General features: G+C 44.1%; 1 protein-coding gene across 4 annotated transcripts in view; it reads left to right on the top strand.

Moving 5' to 3' along the window:
* Positions 1-9,147: 9,147 nt before the first annotated feature.
* The window catches only part of LOC147901447 (eukaryotic translation initiation factor 3 subunit F-like), a 49,624-nt gene continuing 31,384 nt past the window's right edge, over positions 9,148-27,387 (top strand). For 2 of the 4 annotated variants that reach the window (XM_087374687.1, XM_087374688.1), the window contains exons 1-2: positions 9,148-9,385; positions 22,471-22,718. In XM_087374687.1, coding sequence (XP_087230813.1) covers positions 22,500-22,718 — 219 coding nt within the window. In that variant the 5' untranslated portion in view covers positions 9,148-9,385; positions 22,471-22,499. Of the gene's footprint in view, positions 9,386-22,465; positions 22,719-27,387 lie in introns of all 4 variants that reach the window. The other 2 variants (XM_087374686.1, XM_087374685.1) reach the window with 2 other exon arrangements.

Below are 27,387 nucleotides of genomic sequence, written 5' to 3'. Positions count from 1 at the left end.
TCACATACATGACATGCCATTATATTCCAATTTATGACTCGATATGTGTGATCAAATTGCACCCATGAATTGCATAGGTCTCCATTTCCCCTCTCGCCACATTCGATTTATGAGGTCCACACTAGATGTTGGGCCTTGAGTTGACATCTTGAAGACAAAACATTTTTCTTCTGCTAAACCTCCTTCGACAAAACGACTACCATGGAAAAAGGAATACATAAATCTTTTCTTAAGCAGCAGATGCGATCAAATCCTTTCCCAACATGGGAGCTTAGTCATTTTTTCTGAAGAAACGATTCTTCTTGGCTGAATAAGATCTTTTGATTCAAACATTTACTGAAGAGTTGAAGCGATTGAAATACAAGGATGTGATTGGTCTTCTGAAAGAAAGGAGATGAATGGAGGTCTCAACAATGGTATTTATGTGGAAATACCTTGAGATGATGATGCTATAGGACCAAGGCCACGGAAGAGGACAAGATCTAAGGAAGACGGTGCTGATAACGATGCTGTAAAACCATGACCTCGAAAGAGAACAAGAATTGAAGAAGATGTTGCCGAATCTACTCTTAAGGAAGTTTTGAAGAAGGCCAAACTTTTAGATTTAATGGTGAGAAGAAGACTGGAGAAGACCCTGAGGCTTGGCTTAAGGAGCTTGAAGATTTCTTCACCTTGCAAGAATTTAATGAGATAGAAAAGGCAAGGATTGCATCTCTACAACTCCAAGGAGTCGCAAAGTTATGTTGGAAATCTCATCTACAGATTAGAGAAAAACCAAGTGAACCTATCACTTGGGCAGAATTTCGAGCTGCAGCAACTGAAAAGAGGTATTGTTCCCCTCATTACTACATGGAAAAGAAGATGGAAGTTTATAATTTCAAACAGGTTCAAGAAGGAAAGCATGACTTCTCTGTGGATGAATACAAAGAAAAATTTCGCCGCTTGAATAAATATGCACTCGAAGTGATAGGTGACTCTCTCGCACACAAGTTTGTAGAAGGTCTCAAGGAAGATCTTTTATACATTCGAAAGGGATAGGGTCCAAGGATTTCCTGGATGCCATGGCCAAGGTAGGAAATTTTGAGAAATTGGAGGCATACAACAAAAGAAAGGTGGCAAAGACAAAGATAATTCTGATAGGTCATTGTTTTCCAGGAGCTCAAAGTTCAAATATTCCCCAACATAGGCCAAAGTTTTCTAGTACTAATAAATTTCAAGGGTATAATGAAAACCAAGATGGCAAAAATTTTAGAAATCAATGAAGGTTTGTTCCTTATTGTCAGCAAGGTGGCTAGAACAAAGATCAGCTAATAAAGGTGTTGGAAACTGGAGAGGTCAACAAGCAGCTCCTTGGAAGAATGACCCTGCTTTTATTAAATGAGCATGAAAGCTTGGATTGCGTTTCAGATGTGGAGAATAAGGGCATCAGACATTTGAATGTCCAAACAAAGTAAATTTCAATTTTGTCAAAGGATCAATGATGAAAGCTCAAATGGGCGAGATGAATCCAACCATCGTTGAAGTAGAGGAAGGAGGTAAGCCATCTAAACCTACAATGAGATGCATGGTTTCTTCTACATCTCATGCACATTCTACTGTGATTAGAGTAAAAGGAATGATTGGAGCTCATGACATAAATTTCCTAATTGATTCGGGTAGCACACATTGTTTTATCTCTCCCAAACTAATACGGGCACTACACTTAGAAGTTAGAATGAGATAAGAAGACCTGTCTAATTAGCTAATGGAAAAATACATTATACCCAAGGTCTTTTTGAAAATTTACAATTTACCTTAGCACATAGGAAGTGTAAGGGAAATTTTTATGTTGTAGACATGGGGAGGTGTGATGTCATAATTGGAATGGATTGGTTATCTGAAGAACGCCTTAATCAACTATGGAGAGAGAACCATCAGTTTCTCTTGAGAGAATGGAAGAAATCAAATTGTTCAAGGAAAGCGATAGTTAAGCTTTTCTTATCTTAGCCTTGAAATTGCTAAGAGAAATGAGACAAAGTTGTGAGACATTCTTGGTATTTGCTGAAAAGATTGAGAAGAGAACCCATAAGATTGAGGGGGAGAGACAAAAGGAAGAACAGCCTGAATATGTTCAAAAACTCCTTGATGAGATTTCTGACATCTTTCTTGATGACCCACCCGGGATGCCACCACCTCGACATCTTGACCGTGCTATAAAACTAGAATTAGGAACTCAACCTTATTGTAGGGCTCCTTATAGATTCAATTGGATGAATTGAAAGAATTAAAAACTCAATTAGAGGATTTATAGAAAAAAGTGTTTATTCAGCCTAGTGTTTCTCCTTTGGGTGCTCCAATTTTATTCCAAAAGAAAAAGGATGGAACATACCGGTTATGCATTGACTACAAGGGATTAAATAGACAAACCATCAAGAATAAATATCCTCTACCTCACATAGATGAGTTGTTGTCTCAATTGAGTGGAAGTACTATCTTCTCCAAGATTGATTTAAGATTTGGATATCATCAAATACGTATCAAGAAAGAGGACCTCCCAAAGACTACTTTTAGAACTCAATATGGACATTGTTCTTGCCTTTGGACTCACCAATCACCTGCCACTTTTATGTGCTTGATGAATGATGTGTTTCGTGAATTTTCAAATGATTTTATTTTGGTCTTCTTAGATGATATTCTAGTATATTCAAAGGACGTGAAAGAACATGAGATGCATCTTTGAAAAATGTTTGAAAATTAAGGGATCATAAATTATGTGGAAAAAGGAGTAAATTATTATTTGCTAAAGATAAAATTGTCTATTTGGGGTGAGTTATTTCCAAAGAAGGCATCCATATAGATCCTAATAAAGCAAAAGTAATTCAGAAATGGTCAAGACTTAAAACAGTGAGAGATGTAAGGAGTTTTATTGGTTTGGCACAGTATGAGAGAAAACATATCAAGGATTTCTCTAAAATAACATCCCCTTTGATAGACCTGATAAAGCAAGTTAACAAATTTATTTGGAATGAGAAATATCAAGAAGCTTTTGATACATTAAATGTAAAAGTGGCAGAAAATTGCATCTTGAAGATACTTGAGTTGGGAAAACCTTTTATTGTGACTTTGTGATGTGAGTGGGACACAAATTTGGTGTGTTCTTTCTCAAGATGATAGAGTAGTCAAGTACGAGTCTAGACAACTTTGAAAACATGAAGAGAAATACCCCACTCATGATCGTGAATTGCTTGCTTTTGTCCATGCATTGAAACATTGGAGAAAATTTCTAATTGGTGTGAAGCTTGAAATTTAAATGGATCATCAAATTTTGAAATACATCCTTATTCAACCCTTGTCGAACAATAGACAGAGATCATGGATGGATCTTCTTTCCAAATATGAATTTGAGATTAAATACATTGAGGGTAAAGAAAATAAGGTGGCTGATGCTTTGAGTAGACATCCTCTTGTGAATGCCCTAACTATTGCTCGTTATGATTTAATGGAAAACATTAAGGATGAAATTAAACAGGATCCTTTTTATGCCACTATCATTGACAAACTTGCCACGAATCCTTCTAAGAGAGTTGAGGGAAGATTTTACTTAGTAACTGGGAATTTGTATTGTAATGACAGACTTTGTGTACCTAAACAATCTCCTTTTAACGATAAAAATTTGCATGAATGTCATGATGCACCATTCTCTGGACATGCAGGATATAACAAAACATATAGGAAGGTTAGAAAGTCTTTCTTTTGGCCTAATTTGAAGAATGATGTCCGCTCTTATGTTCAGGAATGTTTACATTGTCAACGAGTCAAAATTGAACAACATAGAATGCCAAGTCTAATGGAACCCCTAGATATTCCTCTTCGAAAGTGGGAATCTATTTCAATGGACTTCATCACTAAGCTGCATACTACTAGGGGGGGTATGACACTATTCTTGTTGTTGATCGTTTGACCAAAATGGCCATTTCTTTCCCATGAAAAAGACCGATGGTGCTCTTGAGGTAGCCAAATTATTTGTGAGAGAAATCTTTCGCGTGCATGGTATGCCTAAGCATATTGTTTCTGATAGGGATTCAAGTTCACATCTATTTTTGACAAGCTATATTTAAAGCTGTAGGAACTGAACTAAAGATGAGCATAGCTTTCACCCACAAACAAATGGGGAAACTAAAATAGTAAATCATTTTTTTGAAAACATTCTTAGAATGTATGTCAATGAGAAGCAAACTAATTGGATTGAATTCCTATCTTTGGCTGAGTTTGCTTACAATTCTTCATGGCATAGCTCAATCAAAATGACTCCCTTTGAAGCTGTATATGGACAAAATTGTCATTCATTAGTAAATTTTTCTGACTCTGAGAACAAAGTTGAGATTTCGAAACAAATGCTTAAGGATGGATGAGGAGGTCAAACACATTAAACATTGTATTAAAAGAGCATAGGATAGACAGCACCACAGTTTTCGAGAATTCAAGTTGGGTGACATGGTATTTTTGAAAATCATTCCTAAGAAAAGTAATTTAATTCTTGGAAGAGATAGAAGGCTCTGACCTTGTTTTGCAGGAACTTTCAAAATCTTAAAACCAGTGGGAACATTGGCTTACCAACTTGAATTACCAAAAAAACATCAAAGTACATCTTGTTTTTCATGTGAGCTTATTAAAAACCTACATTGCTAATCCTTCTCAAGTTTTGCAAGACACATCTAGAATTCAAGAAGTTGAAACATAAAAGGTTAAACCTCAACTTGTTTTGGATAGACAAACGAAGCAACTTAGAAATGGAACAATAGTAGAAGTTTTGGTAAAATGGGATGTATATCATGTAGAGGATGCTACTTGGGTAGATTTAGATTCACTTCTTGCCAAGTTTCCTTCTTTTAAACTCTAAGGATAGAGTTTTTCAAAGAGGGGGCGATTGTGACACTTCATATTTTTTAGATTATTTTTTAAAAGTTCTATCAATAGTCATTTATGGAATTTATTTTCATGCCCATTTTGAGTTTCGAAAATACTAACAAATGATTTGGGATTTAATGAATTATATATATATATATGGGAGTTGTGTTAATGGTTTGCACGTTGAAAGAAGCATCCAACTTTGCAGGTTCTAAAGGAGGATCCAGATAAGCCTTGAAAAGGAGTGGTTTGTTTGAAAAGAGATAAAGTATATTACTATGATTAGAATGGATAGGCGTGAAGGGCATAGAAAGCGGGTTAAATTGGGAAAAGCAAGCCACACCTTCCCATAACAAAAGTAGTAGTCACTATTTTTATCATAACTTTTGATCCAAAACCTAGATTGGGGTGCTGTTTTTTTTTTTTGGAAAGCTGAAATTGAGATCTACAACTTTACAAAAGAGGTCAAAACCAAATTCGGTGGAATACGCAGAGGAAGAAGCTTTGAGATTGAGAGTGAGAGTGAGATTCATCTTCCATCTATTGTTGTATCATATTGAATGAGAGTGGGATTCATTGCAACACCTTGATGTGAGTGAGAGTGAGAAATTTGATGCAAGTGAGAGTGAGAATAGCTTGGGGGTGGTCGGATAGTTCGAGCTCCATACAAGGAGTAATGTGTCTCCAAAATTGGTTGTAAACAATTTTAACTCAATACAAAGTCTCTTCTCCTGTATTTTAATTTTTATACTCTCTATATAAATTTAATTTTGATTTCAAAGTACGGAACGTCATAAGGGTTCTGAATGCCCTTCTTAAGAACATGAATTTTTAGGCATTAATGGACAGCATTGTCATTGTGGGACACATATAATGAAATAACTATTGAATACATGTAAAGTTTAATATTAATTGATCACATATTATTTTGCCCTTAGGCAAATGTTTGGAAAACTTATCCATTGATGAGGAACTTTCAATGAGATTCACTGGTGGGGCAATAATGTATTTTTTGTTTTTGTTATCTTCCACGAAGAGTGTTGCCTTCTTTGATAAAAGATGTTTACATCTGGTGTGGGACTGCTAAAACTGAATGTTGTGTTGGATTGAAAGATTTAGACTAGAGAGTATGATGGATTTTTGAATGTTGCATGTGGTTTGTGAAGTAGAGCAAGAGGTGAGATGGGTTTGATTTTGGGCAATTGTTATTGACTAGGGCACAAATTGCTTTAGTCTCACTAAAGGAAATTAATCCTTTATTTTCACTGACCTGAAGTATGTCCCGCCTTTGATAGTATGCCCCTACCTTTGATAGAATAGTTAATTGTTAAAGTATTTTGGGAAGAACGTTGAGAGACACCATAGTAAATTACCTACTCTCATTTTGCTCGTCTCAATCGCCTTTTCCTTACATATGCTTTTCAAGCACAAATTTTTATAGAAGTAATTGAAATGTCCATGTATATAATGGTTCTCTCTCTCTCCTCGTTTCCTTCCCCCTTGTTTATGTATATAATGGTTCTCTCTCTCCTCATTTCCTTCCCCCTTGTCCCCTTTCTTCTTCTTCTTCTTCTTCTTCTTCTCTCTCTCTCTCTCTCTCTCTCTCTCTCTCTCTCTCTCTCTCTCTCTCTCTCTCTCTCTCTCTCTCTCTCTCTCTCTCTCTCTCTCTCTCTCTCTCTCTCTCTCTCTCTCTCTCTCTCTCTCTCATGCACACGCACATGCACATGCACATGCACGTGCACGCGCATGCACACGCACACACCCACTTCCTCGCCCATGCCCACACACAGGCACACACACACACATGTAGAGCAAGCTTCACGTTGCATCAAGGTGCCATATATTCGAGTGATGATTGGGGACATAGATGTACACAAATGCAACATACGATGAGAATGTGGTTCAATTACTCGATACTAATTTTGAGTAACATTGGATCATGGACAGAGGATTGGACACTAATTTTGAGTAGGATTGGACCATCAAGTAAGGAAACAATTGAAAAAGGGGCACATAGGGAAGAAAACACACACACATGCAAGAGACAAGGTTGACCACGTAAATAGTTTCACCCCAAGAAAGCACTCTTTGAAGAACCCATAGAGAACTAATAATGGGGTTTACATGTAGGAGTTGTGGTGCCCAAAGTAGTTGAGATTTGAGAATGAATTACATCCCATTAAGTCGATGATCAGAGATAATGTCCCTCGAACATCAGTTGAACTTTTTGGGGAAAATCGAATTAATTAGTTGGCTCCACCTTCCAAAATTCGTGACCTGATTACCTAGGTAGTTCTCCACTCCCACGAATTCGTCGATTGCTCATTGCTCAATTAAATGCCATCCCCTCGTGAGTCAACTGCCTCTCTCCCTCCTTTCGCCTCCCCGTGGTTGGTAGATGATTAATCTCCACCATGTGATTAAGGGATGAAAACTATTGGCACGCCATTTCAGCTTGTCAGGATCATAGGCTATGTAAACAAGGCAAGGACTCTGCTCGGCATATAGATCCAAGCCCTCGTCTCTATATTTCGGGTTCATGAAGGTTGTGGCTCTATGGAGGTGTCCCCATAAAGTATCTTCACTGGGACCCTGGAGAGTGGAAATGGATTGTTGTAGAGGAGACTTCCTTTCTTTGATTACATGGTCAGTAATGCCAGAAGGTTCCAGATCAGTTGTAAAGGTTGGAGACCTTCTAGCCCCCTCATTGGGAGGGCTATCAGGTTTCAGTTGACTTGCAGAGATGCTTTTAGAGAAGGGCCTGGAAATCCCGAAGAAATAGAGATTACTTTATTTTTTTGGCTTTCTATACATGGAGGGATTGCAGTGAATAGGTGGAGGTCCAAGTTTGGGGCAGATTCCACTTGTATGAGGTGCTCGTCTGCAAATGAGTCAATTCATCATTGCTTCTGGGATTGCATACATAGGAGAGCCATTTGGATGGGGGTTGCCAGGATTTTTAGCACTTTTTCCCCCTCCATTTCTTCATCATGTGGGGATCAGTGGCTTGGCTCTCTTTATCAGGTCCTTAGATATTCTATGAGTGGAAGAATGCTTCCTGGGCCATTTCTATTCGACGGCACCTAGTTGAGCGTTGCTCTCAGAGGACGTGCCTATCTCCCGATATACACCAGTGCATGCTGATGTGGATTTTGCTTGGGAGATACTGGCTAGTATTACTGCTTGGTAGATCTAGAGGGCCAAATGCACAGAGGCCATTGATGGATCTCAGGTCCACCCTTCTCGTACCTTGGCTAGTATTTGGGCTGATACCATTCACACTCTGATGGCCAGTTGGGTGAGCATGCAAAGGGTCCTCCTGGGCAGCCTCTTCTAGGAGGGTTATATTCCTTACGGAATGGAGGGGCTCCCCTTTTTTCTTAGAGACTACATCCGGGTTGAGGTGGGAGTGTTTTTTCTCATGACCAACATGATATTGAGCTTGCTCTCGTGGGTTTTTTTCATACATAATAGAAGTCTCTTTCATGTAAAAAAAAGAAAGAGACAAAAACCATTGAATTCCGTAGTAAACTAACCGCACGCAATCCTAATCGCTCCTCTATCCAAAACTATTAATTAATTAATCTATCACCTCCCCTCGATTTTAATTAACATAAGCTTATTCTTTTAATCAACCTAATCACGTGAATTAGCCTAGCTCTCTCGTAGTTGCCTCTTTGCTCAAACCTCTCCACCCTCCACCTTAGAATCTCTGCCTGCATCTCTGCCTTGCTTTTCCCCAAAACCTCTGCTCAGAGCACCCTCTCCCTCCACTTATCGGTCTCGCCACTCCCTCTGGCCTTCTCCCTCTCCTTCCTCTTAGCCCTCCCCTCTCCCTCTCCTCTGGTCTCCCCTCTCCCTCTCCCTCTCCCCTCCGCTCCATGCGCTGAGCCCTCCCCTCTCCCTCGCTCAGCCTCCCTTCACCCCTCTACCTTTCGCTCACCAAATTCTCTCCCTCAACTCCCCCTCGATCAACTCTATTGACCTCTACTACCCCCCCTCCCTCAGATACTTGAGAGCACCTTGGTCGGAATGTTCTGAAATGAAAATTCCAGAATGAAGGTTTTAGAACTTGTATGCTTACCTTACGTTAATCGAGCCTCGCCTTAGCTTAATTTTTGGAAGTGCGGCCCCCCGCATGCAGACAAATTAATTAATAGGCGTGTTTTCTATCGCTGGGGGGCCTATACAAACTGCCCGTAATTAAATTTAATTAACCAATTGGATAAAGGTTAACCATTTAACCTCTCCTGTTGGTGGAGATGAATTACACCCCCTATAGTTGCCCTAAACGCCTCCGCTTGTTGCCATCCTCCTTGCCTCGCTTCCCCTGAGGAGACACGGCGAGTTGAACTTTCCCAGCTCTCTCTATACAATCCTTTACGCTACTGGCCTCGTCTCCACGAAACCTGTTCCTTCGAGAATATTGTTCTGTCAGCGAAGGATCCGTTGAAAGTGGCGAACCGAGGCTTGCAACGCAGAACTCTCCTCCATTGAGGTATGTTTGAAATTTTTTTCTCGTGCAAGCAAGAGCCAGCATAACCGTGAAATTTTATGCGGTTTTCCCGTTTGATCGGTTTGGTGCGACTTCTCTCGGTGTTGCATTCAGTATGCATGCGCTGGTCCTACATTGCCCGTTTACAGGAATGTGGTGATTGCTGAGGAGCTGAAGGGGGATAAGGGGACAGCGGGAGGGGAGGAAGCAGCTAGGTGACCGGAGGGGTTAGGTTAGGTTATATTAGTTCTCGTGTTAATTAAGTATTGCTGTTATTACCTTAAGTTTGTCCAGGGTCGGTTTCTTCATCTCTAGCTGTGTTGGAGCCTACATTGAAATAGCAAATGTAAAACTCCTTGGAATTGCATTGAATGCATTAAGAGCAAGGCTTTGCTATATGAAAGCTTCTTAACGTGAAGCATCAAACAGGCATCGATTTCCACCCTCATTAGATCAGCCTCTCAAATGAGGATTCAGATTCAGCCCCCTTCATTTAAGGAAGCCAACAGTGTATGCATAGTCCATTGGTGATTGCCAAGGCTAGTCACAGTAAAAGCATACTCTCAATCCTTTGTTGTGTCAGAGTTATATGTATGATATGATGAGTCATATGCCTCTCTCTCGCTCTCACACACACACACACACACACACACACACACACACACATGCACTGAAGATTAAAATAGGAGCCCTTTGTGAAGGTTATTTCAAAGAGGAGGATACATTCAATAGACTTTAGAAGCACCCACCCCTAGTATTACATGGCCGGAAGACCAGGATGAAGATGGAATAGATTCCACAACAAATATTCGCCACTCTAAAGGGCACGCCTTTATTACTCATAGCACATGGGATATGTGCATTAAGCTTCTTCTCCAAACTTACATGCTGAAATGGACCGACATATGGATAGCCAAGGAACTCACACGAGCTCAGCTGAATCAAAAGGCAACGGAGTTGGCCAAGGTCAATGTTGCTAGGAAGGATGTAAATTGGACAATATTATGATAATTCTTTCTATCTTAAGTGGTGCATTGCCCTATCAGTTAGATTTAGATGCTCGTATGGGAGAGACTAAAATTAAATCGTTTAGTCTTCACAAGCAGTTGTAGCTTGAATCAAGAGATTTTGGATAACCTTTTGATTAGCCTTCTCCTTTAGTGCTAGCCTTCATCATGGCTTAGTTTGCCCTTCACCTCCGGAGTGCCTACAGAAACTTAGTATGAAGACTTTGTATAAATGGATGCTCAAGTATGTGCGGGTGTGTGGATTTGTATGTGTGAGAGCATATGTTTATACTATGGTCTACACCCACTGTTGGGCGCTGATGACGTTAGTGGGGATGGGCGTGGCCCTCGTCAAGGAGTTTAAATCCAAACCAAAAAGACCCTCAGTGTTAAACTGATGTATTGTTGTTTATTATCTTAATTTTCAGTCTACAGTGTACATACTTTATAATAATACGGCGTTGCTTTATACACTTCTTGGGAGCTTCTCTGTGCCCTCCTTGAATGGATGTATTAGCTGGTTTGTTGCTGTCCCATAGACCTATTGGTCTCTCGTGGAAATTAATAGACTCTCTCTCTCTCTCTTAGCATTCATGCTTTTGCACCCAGTAGGTAATCTAAGTGAAAGGATGAGTTTGGGCATGTTGCTGGATTCATCTAGATACAATCTTCATACCTGTTACATAGATATGGAGCATCAATTTTTTTCTTTCCTTCTTGAGTTTGTGAGGAAAGAAAGTAGGGCACCCCAGGTGTCTTCTACCTCAGGTAGCCTCTTATAGCACAAGGATGCTTGTGCCACATAAGAGCTTTGGGATTGAAGGCCAAAGAAGAGTGGGACTGCGTAGTCGAGGAATGCGTAGTCAAGGTGTAGGGCCGAGAAGCTGAAGAAGAGCGTGATCACGCATTGATCTTGTCTCTGTTCCAGGCTAGTGCAATAGAGGCTGCAAGATGAGTCTACCACCAACAAAGGCTTTATTCCCAGGGAAGCTCAGTTTCAAGAAGTATGATTGGAAAGCAGACCTTTATTAATGGGACTAAGCGTAGCAGGGTTAAACTAGCTTCCTAGATGGGAGTCTCAAGTTAGAACACTTGGAGAACCATGCCGGTTTTGGCTCCATCAACCGGACATCACCCTTAGATCAGAAGATAATGTGGAATGCAACTCAAATACATGTGCTTACTTAATTTAAAGAATGCAACTCAGCTCTGAAAGAGAACTCAGATGTACTGCCAAAAACAGAGTAGATATATAGATAAATCTCAAGTACAAAACCTTGCCAACAGGACCAACACTTCTAGAAACAATCCCTTTGGTAAGATACCAAAACAAGGCACTGTTTGCTGCAACCTCTGAATGAAACTCCTCTCTGCCATGTGCCTCTGTGATAGGCTTCAGTAGCTGCTCAAGGCTGAGCACTCCTGCAAAGATATGCTCTGATGTGTACTGCAGACAAAGCTCCTTTTGCTGCACCCCGTATGCCCTCCTACAGTGACTCTGAGTAGATATGCACCCAGGTGTGCTGTAGACGTTTGGACATCTGTCCTGCAAGTAGTGTTGATGGAGATCCCCGATTCTCCCTTTGCTCCTCAGTGCTCACCCAAAATAGTTACCTGCAGGTGAGACTCCAAGAATGACTGGACTCCTGCAATGGAGGCCTATTTATAGGGAAAAGTTTGGTGTCCCGACCTGGTCGGGAGCCCAAACTGGGTCCCAAGTCAGCCCTAACCATGGGCCAGAATGGCCTTCCACCAACCAGCCTAAAACAGGCCAGCAACTGGTCTATAGTCTGCCCTTTACCCAGGTGACTGCCCACGGAATGTGTCTACTCACCCTGGGTGGGCACACCGACAAAGAAGCTCTCTCTCACTACACATGAGATGCCATAAACTTTAACAGTGGTCCGAGGAGCAAAAAGTGCATTTTTACTGGATTTAGTGGAGAGTCGAAAGCTTATTGAAGCATATCATGATAGCTGGGATGTTGTCTTTGAGAAGATGGAGCCTTAGCTTGAGGTCATGGCCCAAGAAGGTCTAGTTGACTCCCACAACCACCGATGATGGCTATCATGGAGAAAGAGAAAGAGATGGCTTTAGAGTCAGAGGAGTTAGAGCCAAAGGATCCTGAACCATGCGAGAAGACTCCGTCCAAGGAGAGGAGACTTCCTAGTTGGTATTGGAAGACCTTGACTCAAGACTCACTGATATTCCGGAATCAAGTTCGGAGGTGAGAAGATCACATGTCACAGGGACGTGGTGGTGATGGTGAAGTGTCTAAACTAACTGTCACTGAATTGGCCTAGGGTGCCAGGCTAGGGGCCTTAGTTAATGCCCAAAAGGTACCTATGATTTCATGTGCAATAAGTGCAACTCCTGGTGCTATTAGAGTGGTTTCATTTTCTAAGGTCATTGGTTTGGTTCAGTGGGGTCACCCTTTAAAAACTAACCCCCTAGAGATCCTACAAAATAGGGTTATTGGTTTCTTTGCACTAGGGTCATGGTGTGCCATTTGACCCCCTAGGGGCATTAAAAATCCCACGCCTCATTTTGCTTGTGTCTGCTGGTGGCCTATCTGCTTGCCTTGTGTCACCCTTGGAAGCCCCTGGAGCCCTTCCTCGGCTTTCCTTGCTGATTAGAGACTTCACCCCTACCAGGGGCAGCTTCATTCATTCATGGCAGATTTCTGCAGCTCTCCCTTTGCTTGCTGAAGTCGAACTTCGTGCTTTCTTCGCGACAGTTCTCCTCTCCTTGGTGCCCTCTCATTCCGGGCCACTTTTGAAGCTGTTTTCGACTTTCTTCGTGATAGAAGTTCTTCTTATTCATGGGCACTCTCTTCCTGCTCCTGCCTGGTGCAAGGCTCACATAAAATGGAGGTGTTTGTGGGCTGTAAACTTTGTTTTGGTGGACGCATTCTTGGCTGATCTGCTACAGTTTGCTGGACGCACTCTTCTCTGATCTTTTCTGGTGTTGGAAGACACTCCTAGGCAGCTCCCTCCTACCAGAGTCTGCTGTCCGTTTCTCACCCTATTTCTGGAGCTGTTTCGGGCTGAAACAGGATGAGTCATCTTCCTTCTACACTCTTTGCTACAGCCTTTCCTACTGAGTTCCTGCTATGTTGGATGCCTTGCCGTTGGCCCGGGAGAGGATTGGGGCACTGGTTGTGATACTCTCTTCCTGGGGGGTACAGTGGTTGGCCTCCTTTCCATTTTTAAGAGGCCTTCCTGTCAAGTCCCATGGCTTTCGTGTCCAATGTCCACCATGGCAGCCAAGTCTTATTCTTCAAAATGGCTTTCATCTCCACCATGGCAGCCAGCCATTCTAGTACATCCTTTGCCTCCTCAAAGGTCCTAAGGAGCTCAATCTGAATCCGTAGTACATGGTTCATAGTGAGATCCTTCTTTGATCGATGTGATGTAGCCGGCCTTAGATCACTAAGGGCAATGTATCTGTCTCTACTATCTCACAAAGATGAAAATACAGCCAACTTACAGGATTGCCTTAGTCCACAAACAAAACTCAAAGCATAGAACTTTACTACAGAGCATCATGGAACCATTCAAGACAAGGGAGGTTAGAATGGCCCTACTCAGAAACATAGAGAGTGACACCTGTTGGCCCCAACACTTGGTGCCCCTTGCGGTATTTATTTAAGTTGGTTAGCTCAAAGATACAAAGGGACTCCCTTCAAGAGCTCACCCGCAGGTGCAACCCAATACAACGCCAACCCGTGGCTGTGCTAGTGACCAACTCCCAGTGCTATTACCTTGGTTCCTTTCAATAGACATGCATAATCACAAGTAGACCAGTCTGACAACATGCCAAGCAATGCATTACCCATTTCCAAGCCATTACCGAGCCCAACCAATGGTGTATAAGGTAAGTATAAATTTCATGGTAGTTTTGATAAGTACAAGGCCAGGCTAGTTAGCTCAAGTGGAGGGTCTTGATTTTGATGAGACATTTTCCCTACAGCAATTAGTGACAACTATGCGGACAGTCATAGCATTGCTGCTCATCATTGTCCGGAAGCTTTTGATACATTAAAAGCAAATGTGGCAGAAAATTGCATCTTGAAGATACTTGAGCTGGGAAAACCTTTTATTGTGACTTGTGATGCGAGTGGGACACAAATTGGGTGTGTTCTTTCTCAAGATAGTAGAGTAGTCAAGTACGAGCCTAGACAACTTAGAAAACATGAAGAGAAATACCCCACTCATGATCGTGAATTGCTTGCTTTTGTTCATGCATTGAAACATTGGAGAAATTTTCTACTTGGTGTGAAGCTTGAAATTCAATGGATCATCAAAATTTGAAATACATCCTTATTCAACCCTTGTCGAACACAAGACAGAGATCATGGATGGATCTTCTTTCCAAATATGATTTCGAGATTAAATACATTGAGGGTAAAGAAAATAAGGTGGCTGATGCTTTGAGTAGACGTCCTCTTGTGAATGCCCTAACTATTGCTCGTTATGATTTAACGGAAAACATTAAGGATGAAATTGAACAGGATCCTTTTTATGCCACTATCATTGACAAACTTGCCACGAACCTTCTGAGAGAGTTGAGGGAAGATTTTACTTAGTAAATGGGAAATTGTATTGCAATGACAGACTTTGTGTACCTAAATGATCTCCTTTTAAGGATAAAATTTTGCATGAATGTCATGATGCACCATTCTCTGGACATGCAGGATATAACAAAACATATAGGAAGGTTAGAAAGTCTTTCTTTTGGCCTAATTTGAAGAATGATGTCTGCTCTTATGTTAGGGAATGTTTACATTGTCAACGAGTCAAAATTGAACAACATAGAATGCCAAGTCTAATGGAACCCCTAGATATTCCTCTTCGAAAATGGGAATCTATTTCAATGGACTTCATCACTAAGCTGCGTACTACTAGGGGGGTTATGACACTATTCTTGTTGTTGTTGATCGTTTGACCAAAATGGCCCATTTCTTTCCCATGGAAAAGACCAATGGTGCTCTTGAGGTAGCCAAATTATTTGTGACAGTCATAGCATTGCTGCTCATCATTGTTTGGAATGTGGTGTTTCATGCATGGACAAAACACATCGATGTACATTACCATTTCATCCGGGAGCTGATCATTGATGATGTCATGGAGTTGATGTACTGTCTGACTTCAGACCTCCTCTCTGATGTGTTCACTAAGTCTCTCTCTAGAGATCAAACGGAGCACCTCATACGATGCATGGGCATGGGCCCATGGTGAGTCAGCGAAAGGGGGTATTGGAGATTACTGCCCCCCTGTTAGCTTCCACACGAGGAGGACTTAGGGCAGTAGATCTAGGGATGGCCAGGATAGGAATCGGGGATTAGATAGGTTTATGTCTTCAAGAAAGTTGTAGAGGACCTTGAGTACTACAATTTTTGTTTTTACATCATTGCAATCATCTTTGTGTACCATTGTGAGTGTATCAGAGAGATTGTCTAGATCCTTCTGCTGCATCTGAGGTTGAGTTAGCCATAACTTCTATTCTAACAGGCCTGAGGAAATAGGAGAGGGGCTAATGGACAGCCTTGCCTAATCGAAACATAAATCTACCCGCAACTCCCCCTTTCAAAGTAACCACTGCCGAGGCATTAGCAAAAGGAGCTTTTTGCAAAAAATTATGCCTAAATCCAAGGTACTCCATGACCTTTAAGATGTACTCCCAGCTGACTCTATCATATGTCTTGTCCAAAACATAACCATATCGTTGCCAGAAGCCAAAGCATAATCTACAGCCAAGAACAAACTAAACACATTTTCGAAAACACTTCTTTAACGGACAAATCCATGCTGCTCCTTGCCCACTAAACTTGGAATCAGATCTTGAATCCTCAGAGCTACTGACCTCTGCAAAGATATTATAAGGCACATTTAGCATCATTCTACATCTGCACACTGTCTTTTAGGTCCCCTTGTTGGAAAGGTCACCTCCCCATCTGTAAGCCCCCATATGAGGAGAGCATGGGGGAGGGAGACCTAGGGCAGTACCCAACAGAAAAAGAGAGAAAGGGGCTGCCACATAGACAGCATCATGGCTGGCATGTGGGCAGCACATCTAGAACTGTTATGGGCAGGACAGAGGGCCAGGAAAGTACGGAAGGATGGCAGAATACAGATGCCTGCTGTACGGCTGGCGTACGGAGCTCAGGCAGGAGCCTTAGAGCTGGAACAAGCCCGGAGCAGAAGCAAGACAGTCTGGGACAGATTGCGATAGATCTAGGACAGGAGGCGCACTGTTTGCAGTATGTTTTGGGGGGGGCTGGACCCTGTATTTATAGGGCATCTGCCCTTGAAAGATGGGCCAAGGGACGTTGTAATGAGTGCCCCAAAAGGGCAGCCCACAGTCCCATAAATGGGGAGCTGTGGGGTCGGTTTTCATACAGACTGAGTCGGTTTTCATACAGACTGAGTCGGTTTTTTGGTACAGGCCCTGGGGCCTATATAAAGAGGCCATTCAGGCCTTATTTGGACATCACTTGGAGCAGCAGAAAAACCCCATCAGAAAGGAGCAGCAGGGATCTTGTCTTGGGCCTCATCACTGGAGGAGAAGAGAGCATACAGTAGCTGCAGACTTAGCTGAGGGTGCTGCCCACCTAGGCTGGTGCAAAGACAGCAAGGTGGAAGGGATCTAGACGGAAAGTCTACTTACGCTCGAGGTGGAGAACGCGGACTGGAGTCTAGAGATAGCCAGCAGATAGGAGAAGGACCTTGTGGTAAGATTAGAGGACCACATCATTGGTGGGACTCTGGATCAGTCTCTTTTGTATTGTGTCCATATTTGTGGACGGAAATATATATTTTTGGTGGTTTCTCTATCTGGTTGGTTCATTGTCTATTGATGAGTTTGCACACCTATCGTATGCACATAAGTAAAGAAGTCTGTGATTCCACACCCACACCGCACACTGGGTGAGCTCCTGGGCATTACTATAAGTCTTTAGCTGTGCGTACCCTCTGTTGGGTCATTTCTAACATGGTATCAGAGCCCAAGTAGGAGGCTCACAGGTGTGGGACCCTGAAGGCAGGGACCTTGCTGAAGGACGACCCTGATTTAGAAGCTCTAGGGAATCGACTTCCACGATTGGAGGATTGTGCCCTTGCGAGAAGGAGGGTGACTCAGGTTCAGTCAGGTGCGTTCAGAGTTCTGGTTTACTGAAATTGAGTTTGGTTGACTTTGTTATGTGGTATAAACAGCAGAGATGTCGACCTCTACAGCCTCTTCAGCCCTTGCTTTCCCTTCCTCCTCCTCCAATTTTCTCTCTTTCACTATCTCTAATTTTGGAGAGTTTGGGAACCTGGACGGGACTAATTACCCGATCTGAAAAGTGAAGATCCGGAGTCATTTAGTGGCTCGGAAGTTGTGGAAGCTGACCACGGGAGAGGAGTCGAAGCCGGAGGACATGGTGGACAGTAAAGGGGAGGTACTCATGGCAGTAGACAGAGAGGAGCTTGAAGCTTGGGAAGAAAGAGATGCCCATGCCCTGGCAATAATCATAGGGACTACGGCGGACTCTGTTCTTCCGCATATCCAGTTGGCCGAGACGTCAGTAGAGGCGTGGGCCACCTTGAAGGATTTGTACGAGACAGATAATACCTCCCGGATCGTGCTTCTTCAGCATCAACTCTACAATCTTGATATGGAAGAAGGCGATACGGTACATAGCCATTTGACGAAGGTCAAGGTGCTGCGGGATCAGTTGGCAGCAATTGGTCATAAGACAGACTCATGCCATCTGGCCTTGATGGTACTGAGGAGATTGCCTCGGAGTTTCAAGAGCTTTGTTACGACTGTGACAACAGGACAGAGGACCAAACCTCTGACATTTGAGGAGTTGTGTCCATTACCGCTACAGGAGGAAGCTCGGGAGAAGCTCTACAACGAGGACAAAGATGACAAGGCGATGCTGGTGAAGGATTCCGCTGGCAAAGGAAAGGGCAAGCCTAACAGTGGCAAGTCCAATAAAGATAACTCTGACGATGAGGGGACTTCGAAGAGGAAGCACAAGAAGAAGTGTTTCTATTGTGATACGCCCGGACATTTTGCAAAGGACTGCAGAAAGAAAAAGGCGGATCTGAAAAACAAACAGGAGTCTGACTCAGATTCAGAGGGAAAGGCCAAAGCTAATGTGGTAATCGAAGAATTGTTCCTGGTGACATCACCGAGTGTTACCGAGGTCAGATATGTTGATCTAGAAATCACAGTAAGGATGTCTGACATAGAGATGTGGGTCGACGAGGAGTCAGATGCTTTGTGAAGGTGAAGGACAGTATGGAGCGCTTGGTACCTTCCAGGTGTGTAGCTGTTGATACTGACACGAGGGTGGATTCCATGGAAAGCCCTGGGGTCTCATGGTCAGATGAATGCTGGACTTCAGAAGGGGACAGTACAGGATTACACATGATCTTGGCGGGTGTCTCATTGAGGTACAGGGTTTGCTTTTAGAGCGAACATTCAGGCAGTACAACAGTCTGGTATGTATCTGATATTCTGCATTTGAGCCTTTATAGCATGCTGTGGAGAGATTCTGCTCTTCATTTGTCTCAGGTGATAAGAGATTGGAAGGAATTGGCCTTCTTCGAAGGCAGAAGGGGAAGTATTGGTGCTTCTTCAAATCTCGGACGCAGATTGCTAGAAGGTGGTGGACAAAGAGTACTGAAGCCAGAAGAGTACCTGCTTGAGAACTCAGCGAGAGTTCATGGTCCAGGTTATCTTGAAATATTCATTGGTTGCAGACCTTGCCAAAAGAAGGATGGGTTGAAACAGACCCTCAGAGCATGGTGCCTGGAAGACTCCAGGTTGTTCACTGATTATGAGGGGGACGACTGGAAGATCGTGACGGCTGGATTGCTCGAGTTCAGAGGCGGGAATGTGACTGAAGGAGGTGGTACCAGGAGGTGGTACCAGAGATGGACCTGTGTACCAGGATGGTGTGCGGAAGCGGAACTAGACCTGGTGGAGCAGGAGCCACTGGATGAAAAGCTAGGAAAAGATTTCGGCACCAAAAGGTTCCAGAGGACTACGACCAGGGAGTTACCGGAGCATCTTCATCGACGTGTTGGCATTGGGCTGAGATGTGTCGGTGAGAGGGGGTGTTGGAAAGGTCACCTCCCCATCTGTAAGCCCCCATATGAGGAGAGCATGGGGGAGGGAGACCTAGGGCAGTACCCAACAGAAAAAGAGAGAAAGGGGCTGCCACATAGACAGCATCATGGCTGGCATGTGGGCAGCACATCTAGAACTGTTATGGGCAGGACAGAGGGCCAGGAAAGTACGGAAGGATGGCAGAATACAGATGCCTGCTGTACGGCTGGCGTACGGAGCTCAGGCAGGAGCCTTAGAGCTGGAACAAGCCCGGAGCAGAAGCAAGACAGTCTGGGACAGATTGCAATAGATCTAGGACAGGAGGCGCACTGTTTGCAGTATGTTTTGGGGGGGGCTGGACCCTGTATTTATAGGGCATCTGCCCTTGAAAGATGGGCCAAGGGCCGTTGTAATGAGTGCCCCAAAAGGGCAGCCCACAGTCCCATAAATGGGGAGCTGTGGGGTCGGTTTTCATACAGACTGAGTCGGTTTTCATACAGACTGAGTCGGTTTTTTGGTACAGGCCCTGGGGCCTATATAAAGAGGCCATTCAGGCCTTATTTGGACATCACTTGGAGCAGCAGAAAAACCCCATCAGAAAGGAGCAGCAGGGATCTTGTCTTGGGCCTCATCACTGGAGGAGAAGAGAGCATACAGTAGCTGCAGACTTAGCTGAGGGTGCTGCCCACCTAGGCTGGTGCAAAGACAGCAAGGTGGAAGGGATCTAGACGGAAAGTCTACTTACGCTCGAGGTGGAGCACGCGGACTCGAGTCTAGAGATAGCCAGCAGATAGGAGAAGGACCTTGTGGTAAGATCAGAGGACCACATCATTGGTGGGACTCTGGATCAGTCTCTTTTGTATTGTGTCCATATTTGTGGACGGAAATATATATTTTTGGTGGTTTCTCTATCTGGTTGGTTCATTGTCTATTGATGAGTTTGCACACCTATCATATGCACATAAGTAAAGAAGTCTGTGATTCCACACCCACACCGCACACTGGGTGAGCTCCTGGGCATTACTATAAGTCTTCCGCTGTGCGTACCCTCTGTTGGGTTATTTCTAACACCCCTTATGTTAAAAACATACACATACATTGTGCTTCATAGATTATACTCCATACAATATGATCTTAAAATAGGAGATCTAATAAAAAAACATTTTTAAAAACTGGCGATGGACACTGGACGAATGCAACCTTTGACGTGTGCAAAAAACCATAGGGGCTACAGCTTCCCATTCGGAGATGGGAGGAGGCAGCAACTGTTGGGTGAAATTCGAGGGTTGGAGTTGCCTTCGGGGGATTTCTTAATCTGCAGTTAGTTGCAGAGTCTGTTCTGATTGAGAGTGAATTGGATGCTCTAATGAACATATGTGATTATTTTGGTATGGTTTAAGGTTTTTATTTAATCCTAGCAAGTCCTATGCCATGGGTTTCTGAGCTGGAGAAGCGAGGTTGGTTGGGCAAATATGACCTGCAATGGATTGCTAAGGGTACAATGGTAAGGCATGTTGAATGTCCTATGCAGCAAAGATTTGGTTGGTTTTTAGCGAAGTTCAGGGAGAAACTACAGAAATTGTAAGGGAGATGCTTGATTCGGAATGATAGGGTTTTGGTTCCGAAGCATGTGCTTTCTGCCTCTGCTGTTTTTGTTTCCTGTGTGTATCACAATGGTCTAGGATTGACACATCCAGGTCCTTTCTTTTAAAGGAAGGATGACGGTTCAAGGAAGATATTTTATGGACCTTGGAAGGGGATAATCCTGATGGATAATGATGGCCTGAAAGTGGCAGACATAATGGTGAGGACAGTAGCTTTTATCACTAAATATCTGGGTAAGACTTTGAAGTTTGACTACTCTTTACCTTGGGTCCAGACGTTGAGGTGATTCCTTGAAAGAGCCCAAAGCATTGATGTTGGTACTTGGATGAACGTTGGTTAGTTTGAGAATCTGCTCTCATTTTTTCCAGTTGAAACTAGAGATTCAGATTTGGTTAAAGGCTTATTTGGCAGGTTCTGGACACTGTTTGTTGGAAAGGCAGACTGGGATTGATTAAAGGGCGATTGAAAATATCTTGTTATTGGAGGGTAAGTCCCTTGCTATGCTTAATTTAAGGAGAGCAAGTAAGTTGATTAATTAGGGCTCTTGACATGGAATCAACGCCTGTACTCTAGGAAGGGGAATTGGAAACCCTTTGGAGAGTTGAGGGAGAATTCAGCCTTAAGCTGGGAGATAGTGATTTGGTCTAGATGTTTATTAAAGTGGCTGGCGATGATTGGCGGTTGAATTGGTGTGTTACCTAACTTATTAACATAACTTGACTAAACCAAGTTGTTGTGCATCGTGTCTCCATCTAAACGCAAAAGGCCGGGTGCAGATTTTGCATTTCTCGTCGAAAATAGCCTCTGCCCAAGCAAATCAAAAGCATTAGTAGATACAAATAAACTCGTACTCAAGAATCAATGTATTACAAAGGAAAGAAAGGAATCAGAGACCATGGGAACGCAGAGGTTGTCTCCAAGGGGGGAGGACTGCGAGTTCTTACTTGATTTTTGCACCCGTGGAAGATGTACAACATGACGTTTTGGTTGCACCTAGTTTGTTGCGTACTGTGAGTTGTCATAGTTTGCCAAGTCATTAGGAATGGCCACCTCGATCCTTGGGACCCCTTATTGGAATAAACTTATAAGCTCTTTCCCAAAAGAAGATAAAAGAAAAAGGAACAAAGGAAAAAAGAAACAGGTTTGTCAAAGTGCATTATGAGAATTTATCTTTTCTTTTGTGATAATTCACTCTTAAGACACTAGTTGCAATCTATTGTTTTCACATTTTTTGGCAATACTGTGATACGGTTGCCGTTTAAGGTTGGATATTTACTCCTTTCTTGAAGTATTCTCTTGATACTAGTTAAAGAGGTCACGCACCTTAGCTTGGTTACTAACAGCTGTGTTGCTCCTTGGTTTTCTGTAGTGCAGCCAGCCTTAGAGACATCTGTGTTGTGGAGATGTCTAGTGGAACTACTATCCTCCAGCTTGTTTTTGGCCCTACGGGGATGGTGGCAAAACTCCATCCTACTGTGCTTTTCAATATTTGCGACTCGTATATTAGACGCCATGATCAAGCAGAGCGTGTGATTGGCACTTTATTGGGTTCTGTATCTTCAGAAGGCATTGTTGATATCCGCAATTCGTATGCAGTTCCTCACAATGAATCTTCTGAACAGGTGCTTGCAGTTTGGCTCGATTCCATTCGTCTGTTTTTAAAATATGGTTCGTACATTTCATGTATCTTAGGTATTCTTTATAACTTGTTCATTCATTCCATTTACTCCACCATGTTCACAGATGTTTGGTTCAGGTAAGATGCAAAGACTTGTATGTTATCTCTAAATCCTGCTCTAAAAGTGCATTATCCACCTTATTGCCTCTTAAGAAACTCTTCTTTGCTTCTTGGTTCTTCCTCCTTCACACAATCATGTAACCGTATGTGGGTGTGTGTGCACATACATTATGATAGGGGCTTCTAGTCCCATAGATCTTGTAGGGTCTCAAGTCAACTTTAATAGAATCATATCATATCATATCATCTCATCTCTCTCTCTCTCTCTCTTTTATGAGTCCGCTTTTCTGTGTACTTTGTCCCATAGGCCCGCGAGGCCTCCCGTGGACGTTAATATATCTTTCTTTGTTTCTCTCTCTCTCTCTCTCTCTCTCTCTCTCTGTGACAACAAGAATAATCCACATTCCAACATGGGGACTAATACAACAACAAGAAACAGGTGCCCTAGGCATGTCTTCCAAATAGGAAGACGAGCCACCTTGCGGCTTGCATCTGCTTTGGCAGAAAGGGGGGGGGACTAGGGCAAACAATTAAGGTTGCAGATATCATTTCTTGGCAGAGACATGGGAACATGCACCTGCAAAGGCTGCCCCACAATGCACGCTTTGACATGCACTCTTTGTGGTGGCCTAAGAAGGGTTCACGCAAATGCAGCCATGGGGGAACTGCATGTCCAGTCCAACGTGCCCTCAGTCATGCAGTCTCGCGAAAGATACATCTGATGATAGGCTCCACTCCCAACCCCCCTATATCTCCCATCTTGATCCCATGTGCTACAGCTCATTCACAAGGGCGGACCTGGATGACCCCTTTTGAGAGCTAGAGAGGGACATCACCAAGCTATACCAGCAGGGTGAGATCATTATCATGGGTGACATGAATGCTTGCACGGGGATAGTGTTGGAAAGGTCACCTCCCCATCTGTAAGCCCCCATATGAGGAGGGTTTGAGAGACTGACACATGAGCAGCAGCATGGCTGCCATGTGGGCAAGAATCAGAGAGAGAGAGGTAGGCGCTTGTACGGCGAGCCACGTGGCAGCGGGTGTGGGCAGGAAAGTGACCTGGAGCAGGCCCTGTATGTGGCGCAGCATGGAGAGGGCAGCCAGCAACCAAGAGTCAACTGTTTGGAGGCTGGTAGGGCTGAGCCTACCGGCCCCCGGGCCTGGAACATGGCTGGACTATGGGGGGCTGGACCCCTCAAGGTTTAGAGGGCATATGCCCGGGTTTTATAGCCCCACAGGGCAGTGGCGAGGCAGGGTACAAGTTGGCCAGCATAGGGGCTGTGCCCCTGCCTTGAAGTGTGGGCCATAGGCCCTGGAAAAGTGAGTCCCAAAGGGGCTTTTATAGCAGAACAGGGCAGGGCCTGGTCGGCCTGTTTGGGTCGGCCATAGGCATTTTGCCTGGTCGGTTTTTTGCAGTCCCTTGAAGGGCCTATAATAGGCAGGCCTCCAGACCCTCATTCATTATCCAGCAAGTCAGCAAACATAGGAGCAGCAGAAGCCTGATCTTTGGGCCTACATCCAGAGGCAAAGCAGGGCCAGAGTTGCTGCAGACTGAGCTTACTTGGGGCTGAAGCCTAGGCTGTCTACTAGGGCAGCAAGGTGCTGAGATCTTTGGACGGAAAGTCTACTTACGCTCGAGGTGGAGCATGCGGGCTTGAGTCTAGAGATAGCCGGTAGATAGGAGAAGTACCTTGTGGTAAGATTAGAGGACCACAACATTGGTGGGACTCTGGATCTATCTCTTTTGTATTGTGTCCATGGCTTTGGACGGAAATATATTATTTTGGTGTCCTCTATATCTGGCTGGTTCATTGTCTATTGATGAGTTTGCACATCTATCCTATGCACATAAGTTTAAGAAGTTTGTGATTCCACGCCCCACACACCACATTGTGTGAGCTCATGGGCTATTCTATGAGTCTTCCGTTGTGTGTACCCTCTGTTGGTCGATTTCTAACATGGTATTAGAGCGCAAGTAGGAGGCTTACAGGTGTCGGAGCCTGAAGGTAGGGACCTTGCTGAAGGACAACCTTGATTTAGAAGCTCTTGGGAATCGACTTCCATGACTGGAAGATAGTGCCCCCTTTCGAGAAGGAGGGTGACTCAAGTTCAGTCAGGTGCATCAGAGTTCTGGTTTACTGAAGGTTAAGTTTGTTCGACTTTGCTGTGTGGTTTAGTAGCAGAGATGTCGATCTCTTCATCCTCTTCAGCCTTTGCTCTTCCTTCCTCCTCCCCCAGATTTCTTTCTTTCACTTTCCTAATTTTGGAGTGTCTGGGAAACTGGATGGGTCAAATTACCCGATCTAGAAGGTGAAGATCCGGAGTCATTTAGTGGCTCGGAAGCTGTGGAAACTTACAACGGGAGTGGAGGCGAAGCTGGAGGATATGGTGAACAAGGAGGGGAAGATACTCATGCATGTAGACGGAGAGGAGCTCGAAGCTTGGAAAGATAGAGAGGCCCATGCCCTCGCATTGATAATAGGGACTATGGCAGACTCTATGCTTTCTCTCATCTAGATGGCCGAGACGTCAGTAGAGGCGCGGGTCGTTTTGAAAGATCTGTACGAGACAGACAACACATCCGGGATCTTACTCCTTCACCATCAGCTCTACAACCTTGATATGGATGAGGGAGATTCGGTACATGACCACTTGACAAAGGTCAAGGTGGTGAGGGATCAACTGGCATTAGTTGGTCAGAAGGTGGACTCCTGCCATTTGGCCTTGATGGCACTAAGGAGGCTACCTCGAAGTTTTAAAAGCTTTGTAACGACTGTGACAGCATGACAGAGGACCAAACCTCTGACTTTTGAGGAGTTGGGTCCATTATTGCTACAAGAAGAAGCTAGGGAGAAGCTCTACAACAACGACAAAGATGACAAGGCGTTGCTGGCGAAGGATTACGTTGGCAAAGGGAAGGGCAAGCCTAACAGTGGCAAGTCCAAGAAAGACAACTCTTATGACGAGGACACTTCCAAGAGGGCAGAAGAAGAAGTGCTTCCATTGTGACACGCTAGGTCATTTTGCGAAGGAGTGCAGAGAGAAGAAGCGGATCAGAAAAACAAGAGGAAGGAGTCCAACTGAGATTCAGAGAGTGACACAAAAGCCAAAGCTAATGTGGTAATCGAAGGGCTGTTCTTGGTGACATCTCCGTGTGTTACTGAGGTAAGATATGCCGACCTAGAAACCACAGTGATGATATCTGACATTGAGATGTAGGTTGACGAGGAGTCAGATGCCATTGTGAAGGTGAAGGAGAGCATGGAGTGCTTGGTATCTTCCAGGTGCATGGTTGTTGATACTGACACGAGGGTGGATTCCATGGATTGCTTTGGGGTTTCATGTTCAGATGGATGTTGTACTTCAAAAGAGGACAATATATGATTACATAGGCTATTGCTATGTGCCTTGATGAGGTGCATGGTTTGCTCTCAGAGCAAGCACACAGGCTGTTCAACAATCTGGTATGTACTTGATGTTCTTCATTTGAGCCTTTATAGTATGCTGTGGAGAGAATTTGCTCTTCATTTGTTTTAGGTAATGCGAGATTGGAAGGAATGGGCCTTCCTCGAAGGCAGAAGGGGAAGTGTGGGTGCTTCTTCAAATCTCAGACACGGATTGCTGGAAGGTGATGGACAAGGTGTATTGAAGCCAGAAGAGTACCTGCTTGAGAGCTTAGTGAGAGTTCATGGTCCAGGTTACCTGGAGATAAGACCTTGCTAAAGGAAGGACGGGTTGAAACAGACCTTCACAGCATGGTGCTTGGAAGACTCCAAGTTGTTCACTCATTATGAGGGGGACGATTGAAAGATCGTGGCCGCTGGATTGCTCGAGTTCGAAGGCTGTGTACGAGGATGGTGTGTGGAAGCGGAACCGGACCTGGTGGAGCCCAGCCACTGGATGAAAAGCCACGAAAAGATCTTGACGTCGAAGTGTTCCAGAGGACAACGACCCAGGAGTCACTAGAGCATCGTCATTGACGGGTTGGCATTGGGCCGAGATGTGTCGGTGAGAGGGGGTGTTGGAAAGGTCACGTCCCCATCTGCAAGCCCCCATATGAGGAGAGCATGGGGGGGGGGTGAACCTAGGGTTTGAGAGACTTACACATGAGCAGCAGCATGGCTGCCATGTGGGCAAGAATAAAAAGGAGAGAGGTAGGCGCTTGTACGGTGAGCCACGTGGCAGTGGGTGTGGGCAGGAAAGCGACCTGGAGCGGGCCTTGTATGTGGCGCAGCATGGAGAGGGCAGCCAGCAACCAAGAGTCAACTGTTTGGAGGCTGGTAGGGCTGAGCCTATTGTTAGAAACTCATTGTGCCCACTTGTGAGCCCTCGATTTGAGGGGACAAGGGGCAGTGAGAGGTAGGACGGCTGGGGGGAGAGAGAGACTCAGGCCGGCATCATAAGCAACCAGCACACGGGCTGGTTGCAGTCTGCAACAGCAGGAATAAAGGGGCTCTAGGCCTCACACAGAGGCACCAGGAGCAGCATTGACTGGCCGCTCAGGGTGCCCTTAAATAAGGGCCAGTGGCTGGCCAAGTCGGCCCAACCAG

This window comes from Dipteris shenzhenensis, chromosome 5 (genome assembly GCF_047967505.1).
Source record: "Dipteris shenzhenensis isolate YYH24624 ecotype China chromosome 5, Dip_SZ_1.0, whole genome shotgun sequence".
Classification (NCBI taxonomy): Eukaryota; Viridiplantae; Streptophyta; class Polypodiopsida; order Gleicheniales; family Dipteridaceae; genus Dipteris; species Dipteris shenzhenensis.
This window is presented reverse-complemented; position numbering and strand designations above follow the sequence as displayed.